This window comes from Mytilus edulis, chromosome 7 (assembly GCF_963676685.1).
Source record: "Mytilus edulis chromosome 7, xbMytEdul2.2, whole genome shotgun sequence".
Taxonomy (NCBI): domain Eukaryota; kingdom Metazoa; phylum Mollusca; class Bivalvia; order Mytilida; family Mytilidae; genus Mytilus; species Mytilus edulis.
The window spans coordinates 12,207,888-12,223,591 of NC_092350.1; the positions used below are offsets into that span (position 1 = coordinate 12,207,888).

Genomic DNA, 15,704 nt, shown 5'->3' on the forward strand with positions numbered 1-15,704 from the left:
TCAAAGAATTCTTACTTGAAATCTTGAATATTACATTTGCTGATGTAGTATAATTCCTGAAGCGAGCTATACAAGTGCAGATATTTCCATTGTAACTTGCTCGTACTTGTATAAATAATGTTGCGGTAATTGTAGCATCTTGCTGCTCTAACTGCAGAGACGTAAAATTCAGACAATCCCAATGAATTTCAATTTCTAAAGTAGTAATAACACTACATCTCAGATTAATGTTTGTTCCAGATGCTAGAGGTACTCTTACTGGGGATATGTGTGGACCAGTTATATCTGCAAATCGAAACCAGGCATGTAATATTATTTGATCTACAAATGTATTTATAACCAGTGCTCTTGATGTACACGTATGATTTGTTATGATCTTTGGTGTTTTAACGCATCACTTTTAAGCACCCCTTTTGGGCTATTTCGTGGCGGTCAGTTGTTTTTGGTGGACGAATCCGGAGTGCCCGAAGAAAACCATCGACCTGCGATAAGAACATTGACAATCCAAGTCAACTGAGATTGGCGTAGAGTGCACCTGCACGAGGGATTTTCGAACTAACAACCACAGTAGTAACTACTTAGACCACTCGGCCACCGTATGAAATAATACATGTATTGCATATCAATGAAATATGAATGGAATGTGTTCGTATTTGACGATTTGTTTCACAAAGGTATACTTTGATAAACTAGCATGTTATCTCCAATGATAAACGACCTGAATTTTGTAATGTCTCGCCAATTCAAATATCAAACCTTGAGATGACGGAATGAAATACATAAGTTTCATGTTTTGCTAAAAAGAGATAATAGTTCTAAGCACATTTGTTTCTATAAGTTTAACGCAAAAAGATATAAAACAACTATTTGAAAAGCTTAAAAATCTTAAGGTTTAAAACTAAACAACCGAAACAGTACATTTTATGATATTGATTTTTGTGGTCTTTTATAACTTGCTATTCGGTCTAACCAATGCTCCATGTTTAAGGTCATACTTTGACCTGAAATGGTTTATTTCTAAAAAATGTAGCTTGGACGGAGAGTTGTCTTATTGGCACTCATACTTGTATCACAACTTCTTATATCTATGTACACTTGTAAGATGTTCGAGATAACCTAAACCTTAATAATATATATATAATGTTACCTAAAACCTGAACGGATATGCTGTCATTTCTAAAAAATGTCCTGTCTGTTTTAAATTTCATTGAACATACAACATCTATATTTGCTCTTTGCTGATTTATCATTATTCGTATTCCGTACGATTTTCCGTCCTTTGAACATTGACAAGTATCCTTTCGACATTCTGTCCTAGTATTTGCACTGTAACAACCGTTGCTTTGCTGTTTTAAGCTGTTCAATGATACTCCGTTTACGATAAATTCTGTTATTCCGCCTGCTGGCTTAATGTCTGATGAGCAGTTGACCCAAATTTTATCCCCTCTTTTGGCATACAGAGGTCCTTGGAGATCAACTATGACTGCTGCAGCTATATCTGTGATTAACATGATAGTTAATGATTTACTTTAAATTCATAAATTGGGAATAGGATGGAGTGATGTCTATTTGGCACTCATACCACATTATCTTATATCTAATTAAGAGTTTAAAAGACATTTGACAAATATCTATGTGTCTATTCATGTTTAGCCTTTTAATTTTTCGTTATGGTTTCGTCTTTTATACTATTATTATAGACGTTTGCGTTATAAATTGTAATTCCTTGATTTCCAAATTGATATTGGTCACTGAAACTCAGCAAAAATAGCAAGCTTATATATTGTTATGACAGACGTCCGTTTCCTCTACAAAAGACTTATCATTGTCGCTCGAATTAAAACAGTAAACAGTACAAACAAATATAATGTTGAAGATATCGAAAACCAAACATTTTAAAAGTTTGATCAAATTGGGTTAAGGTCGTCTTTGCCTTTGGAACGTAAAACATTCGTGATTTTAGTAATTTCAAATATCAAGTGATACAGACTTTAATGTATCAATGGCATTTTATGTCTGGTTTCTGATACCCTCAAAGAATATACGTCCACCAGTAAGTACATCGACCCAGTGGTTGTTTTCTAATCCACTTGCTAGTTTCTTGTCAGATCGGATGTCACTGTAATTCAGGATCTATTTTCAGACAAAGTGACAAAATAAAAGGACATTTAAACGCATAAGAATACAACCTGACAATGCGATGGCCAAAACATCAAACGACCATAAAAACTAACAATAGTAATGAAAACACAACATTGAAAACAAATAACCACACAACAATCAATAACAATAACGCCAGCACGTGGTAGTTCCTTTTGGTCCGTATGGGGTTAGCAAATTGCATATGGGATTCATGACGTCACGTCTTCTGTTAATGGTGATCTGATCTCTTGAACTTGTTATTTTTCATTTAAGAATTAAATGCTTCTTTTTGTAAAATCATTGTTGTGTAAAAGCGTTGATTGAAGTACATTTTGTCTTAAAATGTACGCATGGTCAACGCTTTTACAACCCTATAAAATTATTTACAGAAGCATTCAATACTTATATTTTACATTTTCTTCGCTATGATCATGAAAAACACAATTGCTATCAAGTTTTTCTTTTATTTACTGTTGTACTTTATTGTGGAAACGTATGTCATCATGTATGTTACAATTCATGCAGTTCATTTTGAAATGAAGAATGACGCTAGATTTCTGTTAGCTAACCAAAATAACGTATAACAATGAACATACATCTGATGTAATTATTGTTTATTGTTCGACAAAATGCGAAGTGGAAAAGTCCCGCGTGCGATAAATTCATGACATGGACATTGTTTCATTACTGACCCTCTTCGGCCTCAAAATCTACGGATTTACTAAACCTCTATGGATTCGTTCAGTTCAGTAGCGAACCATATAACTTGTATTCTGGGAAAATAGGTCGATCTTGCTCTTCATGGTGTGTTTTGGCTACGACATTGGAACATATCTGTCGTCGACCGTGAAACAGATATTGCATACCAGTCAACCAGCTCGTGATGTCGAAAATAAAATTTGTGAACATATGATTTCTATGTTTTAATAACTTCCTTGTAGCAGTTAACTTTTATTAATGAAATCATTATGAGACATACCAGCTGAAAATTTAATTAACTAGGATACATAGGGTACATCTACTCCATATATAGGCTGTGATGTTGCTATATAGGAATGGTAAGTTCATAATTTGGAAACCTCGAAGAAATATATTCATCTTAACACATCCATGAAATCGTTACAATGACACCATTTACACATGTATGTGCGACCATTTACATTAAAACACAGAGCAGCTTGACAATAAATACAGCATGTTCAGAGACTTGCCGCAATTGCAATGTTTCCTTAATTTATTATCTGAAATCATTATTTATATGAAAAATACAAATGTTGAAGAACATGTGTAAGCTGTTGCTTAATTATTTACAAGTTTACTACTTGTACTGCCGAAAGAAGGAATATAATTGAGATGGAATGAAAACAATGTTTTATAAAGCTTTTGATAATCTATCTGCTGCTCAGTGTTATCAATACTTAACAACTGTAGTCAAACACAATTAAACTTACCTTGAGTAAGAACAATAATAAACAGAATTAATTTCACATTCATAATGATAAGGCATAGACAAAAAATGAAATGAAAACATATTTGTAATATTTCCTTGTTACAAACTTTGTCCTTTGTCCTTTAAACTTTAAATTTTTCTATTCATTTCTGATAGTCTATTCATGTGTATCCTCTTTTAAATCAATAACTTGGATACTGATCAATATAAATTATAAAAGCAGTTCCAATGTGTTTTCCTTCCGTTGGAGTCAAACGACCTGTTACTCAACTAAACGTAAGAATCATTTGATTTGCAACCAGACAACTGTCAAAAATAATAACATAAACGGTACCAATTTTTCTCCACCAGATACACATGTCGACGATAAATGTCTCTTTGGTGATTATCGAGGCCAAACGATTTGAAAATTCAAAGCTTTAGAAAATGATGAAGAGCTAAATTTCAAACAAAGTCAAAAAAGAAAAGCAAAAGACGACAAGGAACTAAAGCCTTGCACCAGGAATATCTGTTCCTTAGTTTACAATAATGCTACACTGCAACTTTTGTATAAGTACTATTTCTGTACTTAAAATCTGTAGTACTGGCCAATTATATAAATCTATTTTTTAGTACCATTTCTTTTCTTCAAAATTATTGTTATATTTAAGTACCTGTTTTTACAGTACTTGATTTTTACATAAGGTTTTGGTACAGACATAATACCAACAGTGATCACAAGATTCCATGTTTGAAAATCATAACTGTAAGATATTTGAACAAGACTAACTTTTAAAATGCTGAAAATGTAACGATGTATCTAAAAATCTGTAATAATTAAATTTCAAGTACAAATCAAGTAGTTTAAAATACAGGTATCTAAATAATACAATAATTTAAAGTAACAACATAGTACTGAATATTAAAAGAAGATTTCCAGAACTTTAGATTTTTGGTACAGAAATAGTACCTATGCAAAAGTAGCTGTGTATTTTTTAAAGATTGTAATTTGTATGCGTATATAATATAATGTAATGTATAGGACTACAACTTAATTTACACAACAAACAATACAAATAAGCAACACTGACCACTAACAACTATGAGTTTTTCTTCCTCTCGTGCTTTGCGCATTTCTATCGAATCTACGTTATATGGTTGTTTATTTTCTTGGACTTTTATAGGGAGAAACTTAATTTATGTAACTATTTATTGCCGTAAAACTACTTGCAAATGACCTCGAAACTTTTATTAATGAACGGACCATACTACTAGGATAAGAGGACTCTTCTAGTATGTAACTCGGGATAAGTCAAGAGCACCCTACTGAGAACTTGATATACCGAGCAAAGTCATTGTGTAGGCTGTAATTTCTCTTTGTTGGTGTCTGGTTTGGTATGTTGTCCTCCCTCTAGGATTTATGGTGATTCATGTTATCCTTTTTGTAGTATGTAAAATTGATAACAATAATTTCAAGAAAATAATATAATTTGAAGATGCCTTTGTTCTCTTCATTACTACTACTACATTTAAAACAAGATAAATCATTAATAGAAGAAAGTCAGTTTTTTTACCGTCATAAATTGCAATCGTCCATGTACTGCTTCAGTTATGTTTTTTCCTGTATCCATTTCTATTTGAAGGATTAGTGTTTACGACTTTGAAATACAAATAACTGCGCCAAAAAGTTTTAAATGTTTTTGCGTCACTGATGAGACTTTTTTAGACGAAACGCGCGTCTGGCGTATTTACAAAAGGAGTAGGTTCAGTAAGACCCCTTTTTGGCCCCAAAATATAGCAGTTTTACAAGACGATTTTGAATGGTGGAATCCGCCATTGTTTTGACCGGAAATGTTTCCGTGGAGGTCAACTTCATAAAATTTGCATAAAGCGCGGGAAACTTTATCACATCAATGAAAAGAACATTACAGGAAACTCCGAAAGTGACGTGCGTCATATGTAAACAAAGGATCCTCATAGAAACGAAGACGGCGGAATTACAATGGAAAACATTCTGGAAAATGTGAAGGTCAGGATTATTACAGTGTGATCACATTAAAGGTAGGTCAGTAGTTGTTTTTCTTTTGACGATTTATGAATGGAATACGAAAAACTATATCTCGAGTGCATGCGATTGATATTGCAGATTATTTTTACCGATAACCGCTACGAATTTCAGGTGACGGCGACTATAGTCAATAGTTTTTTATGTTATGTCCTCTGTTCTATTATGTGTCTGTTTGTCTTTTTGTTTTTGCAATGGCTTTGTCAGTTTATTTTGATCTATAAGTTTGATTGTCCCTCTGGTATCTTTCATCCCTCTTTTATATAACTAGTCTAACTAATAGTATATGCAATGATTGTTAGGTGTACATCTGTTTGCACGTTTCCATCTGAACTTGACGTCATTTCAATTGTTCGTTGTCCAATGCTATTGTTATTTAAAAATAATCTTTTTTCAGATAAGAAATATTAGCCAACTTTATTTTGTCTATGGCATGATAATCAAAGAACAGGGTGTATCTAACCTTAAAATTAGATTCATGAATTTTGATAATGTTTGTGAGATATCATTAAGTATTTTAACCAATACTTTAAACACGACCAGTTATCTAGAAGGGACGTCTCAGGTGTAACCTATTGTTATTACAGAATTGTACTCATCGCACTTGTTTTATTGGAGCTGCTTTGAATCTCACTAGATTGGTTCGAATTAGCCTCAGATATATCCTCGTAATTTAATATCGATTTCGACAAACTGTTTCTTTTCATTTTCTCTGATATATTTTCAATCATAATCGCCGGTGTCTTTGTATCACAACATTCCTTCATGTATTTTATTGGATTTTCATCGTTTCCATTTGATTCGTTCGAATTTATTGGTAGAAATGAAAGAGTTAATTGTTCAAGAGACCCTTGTTTTAATTCAGAACGACCATAACGCTGAGGACACATTGATGATTCAGTGCTCGACGAATCTGATTTTTTTTCAAATTTATTTACTGTTGTGCTATATAAATGTACAAAATCAGAATCTCTGTGACATTGTAATATTTCATACGGCTTTAAATAAAAACTATAATCTACAACTTCCAAGTATGATCGATTTGATGGCGATGATGATTTACTAGTTTGGGAACAGCTGCTTACACTTGCCGACTCGGTTTTATCTTGCACACCAATGTCAGCAGGAACCTGTATCATCTCATTTTCATTTATCGACTCATATACTGACAAATTGTTTTCAATTTGACGCAGTTCTGTGGCGGTATTTGCAATGGAGGTTCTGCTTGAAACGTTTGGTCTCATAAATTCCCCCCTGTTTTCTAAATTCACAGTTCGACATTTCCGACTTATCCCAATATTCACTCCAACGAATAAAGACACAAATAATACGAGTCCACCAGCTAATGGTCCATATGTTATGCTAAGGTTACTGTCTGTAAATATAAATTGCATGTAACTTTGTATGCCCGTTCTTTGTCGTTGTTATCCTATTGACTATACACGTCAGACAAGGTTTTTTCTGTTTGTTTTTTTTTTATTGCGTGCGTGTTTGTATTTTGTTTTGGTATATTAACAGGATGAAAAGTATCTTGTTTTTTTTTAAATATTGATAATGACAAAGTGTCCAAACGACGTTTGATGGCTATTACAGCTTGTATGGTTATGGGTTTGAAAGGCCGTACGGCGATCTACAGATGATTCTACATTGGAATCCTCCACGATATTTGGTCTCAAGGATACATTTGTACTAGACGGGTGCCACATGTGGAGTGGGAACTTTTTGGTGATTTGATACTACCACTAGTTTTTGGTGTGATTCGTGTTGCTTTGTCCTTATTTTCTATTTTGTGTCTTGTGTAATATAATTGTCTGTTTATCTTTTTCCTTTTTAGCCATGGAGTGTATTTTCAATCTTTGAGTTTGAATGTCCTTGAATTTCCTTCCCTCTAATATCTTTCGCCCATCTTTTACCACATCTTTCTGAATTTGTATGTTAGCTTATGTTAGAAACTTGATATGTTTTACATGTTATTGATAGCCTCATTTTCAAAATCATCATCCACTTTTTTCTAATCATGATAACGACATCTTACTTTTGATCATTTTAGTGCTTTACATGTACAAAATGTTTGGAAAGTGCGAAATAAATCATATTTTATTTAATGTGAAGAAAGATCAATAAAAATAAAACTTTTTTCTATTTTTCATCTTTATTGGACCTCGTTTTTAATTGCCTACAGACTAATTTGTACCTGTGTGTCTTTCTGTTGTCATGTTAACATTGTGCTGTGTACTCATTTTCTCGTACTCATCACTATATATATTCTCTACAAATTAACATAAATTGAGATTTTTAGTGTTGCACTTTTATGTATTTTCGTTGTTGATTATTTCCATTGTGGTATAGTTTTAATCTGCGCTTCACACCTTTTTTTGTTTTGGTTTAGAAGAAAATATATGAATACCTATTATCGTAAACCAGTATAATCGCAATATATCTACTTTAAGCGCAAGCGCATAAATACACAAAAGTGGATGTTCCGCCTTATGCCCATCTTTACTATTCTACCAGGTATTCTCAATTTTCGACATCAAAACCAACAGTTTACATAGGATAAGAATCAGATCCAATTAAGTTATCTCTGTAAACCAACTTTTTTTCGCGGATATTTTATTTCGCGTTATACCAATTCTTGTCCATTTCCGCGGCTTTTAAAATTTGCGATTTTCTTATTTGCTTGATTTAAATCGCGATATTTTTCTACTCGCGAGAGTCGCGAAAATGAATCGCTTGCGAAAATAACTTGGTTTACAGTAATAAACAAGATTGTGCAACACGAACCCCGCCTTTGTTACAAAAACAAATTTCTCTTTCAAATGGGCATTTTGTATGAAACACGATAGTTTATGAATGTGCATTTTCTTTTATAAATAATAGTGGGGTATGCAATTGTTTTACCATTTTATGTCTATTTGTTTGAATATTAAAATTACATCTAACAAAGAAAGAGAAGAACTCAGTATACATAAACCAACTATTTGAATCAGTTGGAGTATTGCTATAAAACTGTACGGCATACGTCAAACTAGGTTCAATGTACCTGTTTTTCTAAGTGTTATAGGAGCGTCTATAATATACATACAAATGTAAATAAATTAATAAAGCTGAGTGCGTTTTCAGTATATATTCTATACAGAATCAAAACATTTAACTGTAGTTAAAACAACTGAATAAGGCAAACCTTATCATATACTTATACTATGTATTGGACAATATATCAAGAAATAAAGGCAACAGTACTATACTGCCGTTCGAAAGTCGTATCTCGATTGAGAGAAAACGATCCGGGTTTTAAACTAAAACCGAGAAAAACACATCAACTATAAGAGGGAAACAACAGACATCTCCTTATCAATTTTAATTGTTAGAGATGATTTGATATAATTATGATCATACATGTCACGTTTATCATTTTATGGCATTAGAAGAGTGGTGTAAAATAAATATGCAACCATACAAAAAGTGTTTTTATATGTTTCTTTTGATTTTACTGATTCATTGTTTGTATTTTCTTTTCTTTTTCTTCAGATATGTGGTGGATAGGTTGGGCAATTTTAATCAGAGAAAACAGAGAACAGGGTGAAATAAATTATTGCTCCTGAAAATACTGATACCATATGTACAAATTACAGTGACTGCAATACATTCTTTTGAAAAGATCTTCATTACATATGCTCAATGCTAAAAGTTTTGAAAGTAATTTGCTTATATACATTATAGACAGAAATCTAAAATAGCTTTTACCGATAACCTTAGTATTATTTTCGTATTATTTCCTGGTGCAACTTGCATTAAGTAAAACTTAATTTGTTAATAATACGAGAGTAATGTATCAATTAAATAAAGCTAGAATGGTAGCACCAGATAATTTGAGGATGTTGATCTTGGTTACTTCATTGATATTAAAGAAGAAGAAAATATTTACGATTGACTGTAATTGTTGTTGTCTTGTTCGATTCATATTTCTCCTTTCCGATTTGATTCCATGCACGACAGATATATTCACCGGAATCTTCAAATGAACATGACGAGATTAAAAGAGTCGATGTGACTTTGTTAACATTTCCTTTAAGATGTCTGATGAAATGTCCATTCTTTTTATGGGTCCATAAGTAAAAGCCATATGTTTGGAGTTCACCGGATAAAGCGCAAAATAGCATAATATTCGAAGTAACATTACACTCTGTTGGATTGCTTATTGTAATAAGTGGTGGACCTAAAAAAACAATGAGGAAACGTATTTGTTGACCGTTTATGGTTAAGGCAACACCTTTTATACTAAAACATATGTCAGCATTGATAAGTTGTGTAATAAATCAAAGGATTTATAAAATTAAGCAAAACGTTGCTTTGAAATTCTGACTATTTCTTATGAGCCTTTTTTCTATTCTTACACTTAAACACTCCTATATCCCATTAATGTGATATCTAAAATTTCTATAATATATTTGATGCTGAACATGTGTTGATTAGGTAAATATCTGGAAAAATTAAAGTCCATTGATAATTGTCATACTCTGAAAACCGTACGCTCATCAAAAATACAAATAAAAAGATGTGGTCACGGCATTTTCTATCACTTACAAAGTCTCATAAAATATAAATAGCCAACAAAAAGTTCTTCGTCAAAGCGATCGTTTTCTCTTGAACAATGTGTAAACAATTGAGAAGATATGGACAACTGTTCATTTAAAAGAATATGTTAAGGCTTCAGTTTCTATAGCCCAGGAAGAAAATTTACTAAATGCCTGTGATGACAAAATTAATATCAAAACCAATGTTACGCAATTAAAAACGAAAATAATGTAAAAGTTTTTCACAAAGAAATTTTCTTTTAATATTTTAAAAGGACATATGAGTCACTCATATTATTGAAATATATGATGCATGTCTGAGATAGTACCATTTCATTGCCAATACTTGTCTTTTTCTTAATCTAGATCATAGTGTCAAAAAAGGCCCTGTATGTGACGGCTCTAGGGCAAGTGTATTATTTATCATTTAGTTATGTAAACTTACCCTTCCGGAGCACCTGAGATCACCCCTAGTTTTTGGTGGGGTTCGTGTTGTTTATTCTTTAGTTTTCTATGTTGTGTCATGTGTACTATTGTTTTTCTGTTTGTCTTTTTCATTTTTAGCCATGGCGTTGTCAGATTTATGAGTTTGACTGTCCCTTTGGTATCTTTCGTCCCTTTTTTACTTGAGATTATTATTTTCAGTAATATAATAGGACACGTGACAAAGCAATGGCGGGTTACTCAGGTTTGAAGAACCCTATATAATTAACTAGAAAAAAAGTATTTATAATATTTGTTCCTAGCTTATGAAGCCTTTTTCAGCATTAATATTGGTGACTCTCACCTTACACGGAAAATTCACTTCAGACAAAGATTCAAATTTCAACGCAGGAATGTGAAAGCTCAAATGATGACAATATTTCTATACCCCCAGTCAACTCTTGGATATATTACATATTGGTCAATAAAGATTAATTGCATATCTAATGTCTGTTTTATTATTTTTTTTCAAGTCAAACCTTACTTGAAATATTCAAAGTTATAGTTGATGATGTAGTGATTTGCTTGAATCTTGCAACACAAGTGCATTTCCTTCCATTGAAACTTGATCTTAGATGTAGGAAAAATGTTGCAGTGTATGTAGCCTTTGTCTGCTCAAACTGAAGTGATGTCAAATTCAGACAATCCCAATGCATTTGAATATCAAGAGTTGTAATAAGACTGCAACTTAGATTAATGTTTGTTCCAGATACCAAAGGTGAACCAACTGGGGAGATCTTTGGGTTGGTTATATCTGCAAATCAAAGAGGAAGACTTGACCTTAAAAACACACCTAAAAAGCATTGCATGCAATATTTTTTGTTGTGACAAACATAATTTAATGCAACATCTGTATGGTATTTCTTTTTATTCAATGATTATTCAGCAAACTAAAATCACATAAAGAAATAGAAATGAATTTGGTGTGCCATGATTGTTGACCTGGTTTGAAAATATTATGTAACTCATTGTATCTTGCATCAATATGATTAAATTTTAGATATATCTTTTATTATCATCCTTCCGTATGCTTATATCTCCCTGCTCAGTCTCCCCGTAACTCTCGTATCACGGTTTTGAGGAAAGAGCAGGCATTATCAGCGGCGTCAAAATGTCTGAGGAGAAGTTATATGCAACGTCACAATCAGTTATGAAACGTTATCAAGCTTGCTTTCGTCAAGAGGGAAACTGTCTCAGGGAGGGATAAAAGACCAGAAAATGAACGATAAACAGATATTCGTGTTTTCTTCGTATATATATCGTAAACGAGAGCTTCGTGTTAGTGATATTTGTTTCTTGAGCTATATTTAACTTTTGTGCTCTAAATCATTGTTGGTAGAAAGTCTATAACATAAGTGAGGAAACCTTAAAAAATGCAAAAAAGCTGAAAATCAAACGGACGAAACTGTTAAATATCAGTTTTGCCGAGGGGAGCGCCAACCTTAAATAAATTCATTATTACCTAATACATTAATGGATATGCTGTCATTTAAATAAAATGTCAGACCAGTTTTAAATTTCATGGAACATACAATCTCTACATTTTCATCTGGTTTTTGTTGATTCATATTTATTCGTATTCCATATGTCTTTCCATTCTCGGAACACTGACAAATGTCCCATGTGCACTCTTTGCTTGTACTTGCCGAGTAGCAACCGTTGTTGTGTCGTCTTAAGCTGTTTATTGTTTCCCCGTCTAGAAGGAATTCTGCTGATTCCCCTGCTGGTACAGTATTTGATGAACAGTTAACCCATATTGTATCACCACTCTTGGCATACAAAGGCCCTTGAAGATCAACATTAACTTGTGTGGTAATATCTGTGATTGATATAATCATTTAAGAATTATTAAAAATTAAATAAGGGCAACAGTAGTATAACGGTGTTCAAATGTCATAAGTCGATTGAGAGAAGCAAATCTGGGTTGCAAACTTAAACCGACAATAACACATCAACTATAAGAGGAAAACAAACGATCAGTAGAAACACTAAAGTGAAACAACAAAATTGAATTGATTATGATTTTGTTTGTTTTAATTTCTTTTGTTTATTGAATTGGTTGACTAAATTTCAAATCTTCAAAGTTATCATAAGATTGTGTACCTTTGTATCGTTTTTCTTTAATGATCTTTGCAAAATGATAGTAGAGATGTTATAAGTTATATTCGTATAATATCTTTTAAAAAGTAAATCTTATCACTTACTAGTCATTTATGTTGATACATATAATTTGGGGAATTTTGAACTCTTTACGAAGAAGAATTTTAAGTGCACAAACGTACAGGTTCAAGGAAGTGCTCTTGACTCTTATGTCTTTCTATGAACGTAAGATTTTAAGTGGCTGTATAACATTTCTGTCACATTTTATGTATTATGACCAATTAGTCAAAGTTTAATATCATCTAAACCTTACTAAGTCTTTTATTAGAATTCCTAGATGGTTTCCCAATAAAAATGGATTGCTAGAAAGATTCCAGCTTGTATAGTATTTCCAAATTTCAGTAACAACAATAATTAAAGAATTATTCATCCACGCACATGCGCATATACAAATTGTTAAGCATTGATGACTATTTATATGTCAATTTTTCCAACTGAAGATAATGAACAGCTATAACATAATGTCCTTTATAGTCCTCTTCTGATCATGAAAGAAATATAGTATGACAGAGCAAATCAGTTGAAGTATTATAGTATTTCCTGTATCGGTCATGCATTAAAAAATGGAAAACAACAGGTTTAATAATTTCATACGTCCAAAGCACTTTTCTGGATTTACCTTCATCAGGAACGCTCAAAGCAAAACATTTGAAATATTTGAAATAATATGGCATGAAACATGTTTTTCAAATGCTTACAAAGAAATAAGTATTAGTAAATTGATATGTGCTTAGTGTTACGAGTGCTTCATTAAAACTAGTCCTCAAAATTCAGCTTACCTTGAGTTAGAACAATTACAAATGTAAACAAAGTAACACTCATTTTGAAATGAAATAGGCTCATTCACGAATTTTAATATTTCCGTGATGCATGGTTTGTCCTTGTGATTTGATATTTCCCATTTTATTTCATATTGACCATTCAAGTGCATCCTATTTTGAATCAATAATTCTTAATTGCATATTGTTAAATTGTAATAAAAAGTATAATTGTACTTCCTTCCGTATGTTTGTATTGCAACAATTAACCTAGAAATGTGTTTTTTTATTTATTTTTAAAATCCTAAATTTTAAAGATGGCGTACAGTTCTCGTAAATTATCTGAATTTTAGTCTTGTTCTTTGTTTTCACTTTCTTTGTAGATCCTTCCAATCAGGAACACCAAGCAAAAAGTAACCTTTTTATTTCTACTATTTATAGTTGGTTAATATATACAGCAACTATCTAGATATAAAATAGTTGACGTTCCAACCTTTATATAAAAAAGAGAATATCTGCAACAGAATTGTGCAATATCACTTGTGTACTTTTTTTTTATCGCCTTTTTTCCAAGGTTATTTATGGTCGTCTTGTTGATATAGTTTAACATCTAATCCTTCTTTTTTTAATGCATTTTTTATTTACATTGTGTTATGAAATTTATTCGTTCAGTGTATATTCATTTCTTCATTTCAATTGATAATATAGAATGTTCCTTTATATGTTGTGATATTACATTTTGTTTCAGTTTTGTTGAAGGTTGGCGTTTAAACCTACTGCAATTATTTTTTTGCAGCTCTCATATGTTATCAGGAACCTGATGTTCAGTGGTTGTCTATTGTTGATATGGTTCAGAAGTATGACTCGTTTCTCGTTTTTTTCTATAGATTTTAATTTTGGGTTTTCCTGTTTGAATGGTTTTACACTAGACATTTATGGGGCCCTTTATATCTTGCTATTCTTTCTGTGTCAAAGCTCAGGCTACACTTTGACCTATTTCACTTTTATAAATTGTGACTTGGATGGAGAGTTGTCTCGTCAGCACTCATACCATATCTTCTTATACCTATATAAAGTAGGTGCCAAGTAGAAATGTCAATACAATATCCCCAGTGTTTTAGCAAATTTATAATATATTTTTACATTTCTGAATTAAGCTTTACATTTTTCAAGAGAGCAATTAGGAAAATCATAATCATTCAGTAAAAATCGTACAAGGCGAAGGTTGACACACATCATGGTCAAACGAACGATTAACAGATAAATATACATTAATTTTTTTGTATACAAATAAAGTCGTTAACTTTCTCGTTTGAATTGTTTTACATTGTCATATCGGGGCCTTTTATAGCTGACTTTGCTCATTGTTGAAGGCCGTACGGTGACCTATAATGTAAATGTCTGTGTCATGTTGGTCTCTTGTGGACAGTTGTCTCATTTGCAATCTTCTTTTTTATACGCAAGAACTTAGAAATTCACACAGAAAAAAAAAGAAGTTAGCAGGACATTTACACCATCAAATAATAGGGAATTACTTCAGCTGTTCAAAAGGATAAGTGCTTCGCATTCCAACAATGACACTTGTTTAGAAACCTTTGATTTTTAGATTTGATTTTTATAAGTTACGCGAAATAACGTTTCAGCAAAAAATATTTGTACTCTTAACACGAATTTTCTAAAATAGAATTAAGAATGGCAACGGAGACTGTACATGACAGACTATAACCCAACCAAAGAGCAGAAAACAGCCCCATGCCTCCAATGGATCTTCGGTGCAACGAGGAAATCATGCATCCGGAATCAGTGTCAGCTGTTCATGTAGTTTAAATACTTGAGACCAAAATCTAATAGATCTACATATTAAGTAAAAAATTCAACACTAGGTCAGGACGTTTTGAACTTAGTGTATGTATAACTAAAGTCAATTATTTAGACCTAAGATGTTAATTTTACAAGTTTGAAGGAACGGATATTACTCTCAATAAAATAAGGGGTTGGCTCTACTAAACGGTATAAAACTTAAATAACGCGTTTTTTCACAGAAATATTGAATGGATTTAACACTCGATAATAAGCAACCACAACGAACA

General features: G+C 32.2%; 1 protein-coding gene across 1 annotated transcript; it reads right to left on the reverse strand.

Moving 5' to 3' along the window:
- Positions 1–5,060: 5,060 nt before the first annotated feature.
- LOC139529952 (uncharacterized) lies at positions 5,061–13,766 on the reverse strand. Its single transcript, XM_071325951.1, has 7 exons — positions 13,636–13,766; positions 12,159–12,515; positions 11,181–11,450; positions 9,565–9,855; positions 7,831–7,905; positions 6,053–7,011; positions 5,061–5,279 (listed from the first exon to the last, which is right to left on the reverse strand). Exons 1-6 carry the CDS (start codon positions 13,697–13,699, stop codon positions 6,218–6,220), a joined length of 1,851 nt encoding a protein of 616 aa, XP_071182052.1. The 5' UTR covers positions 13,700–13,766; the 3' UTR covers positions 5,061–5,279; positions 6,053–6,217.
- Positions 13,767–15,704: the final 1,938 nt, after the last annotated feature.

Coding starts and splice junctions, on each gene's coding strand:
- LOC139529952 (XM_071325951.1), bottom strand. CDS start 13,699: ATGAGCCTATTTCATTTCAAAATGAGTGTTACTTTGTTTACATTTGTA. Junction 12,516..13,635: donor TGTAATTGTTCTAACTCAAG/GTAAGCTGAATT, acceptor TATCAATCACAG/ATATTACCACACAAGTTAAT. Junction 7,906..9,564: donor AACAACAATTACAGTCAATC/GTAAATATTTTC, acceptor GTTAATTTGTAG/AGAATATATATAGTGATGAG.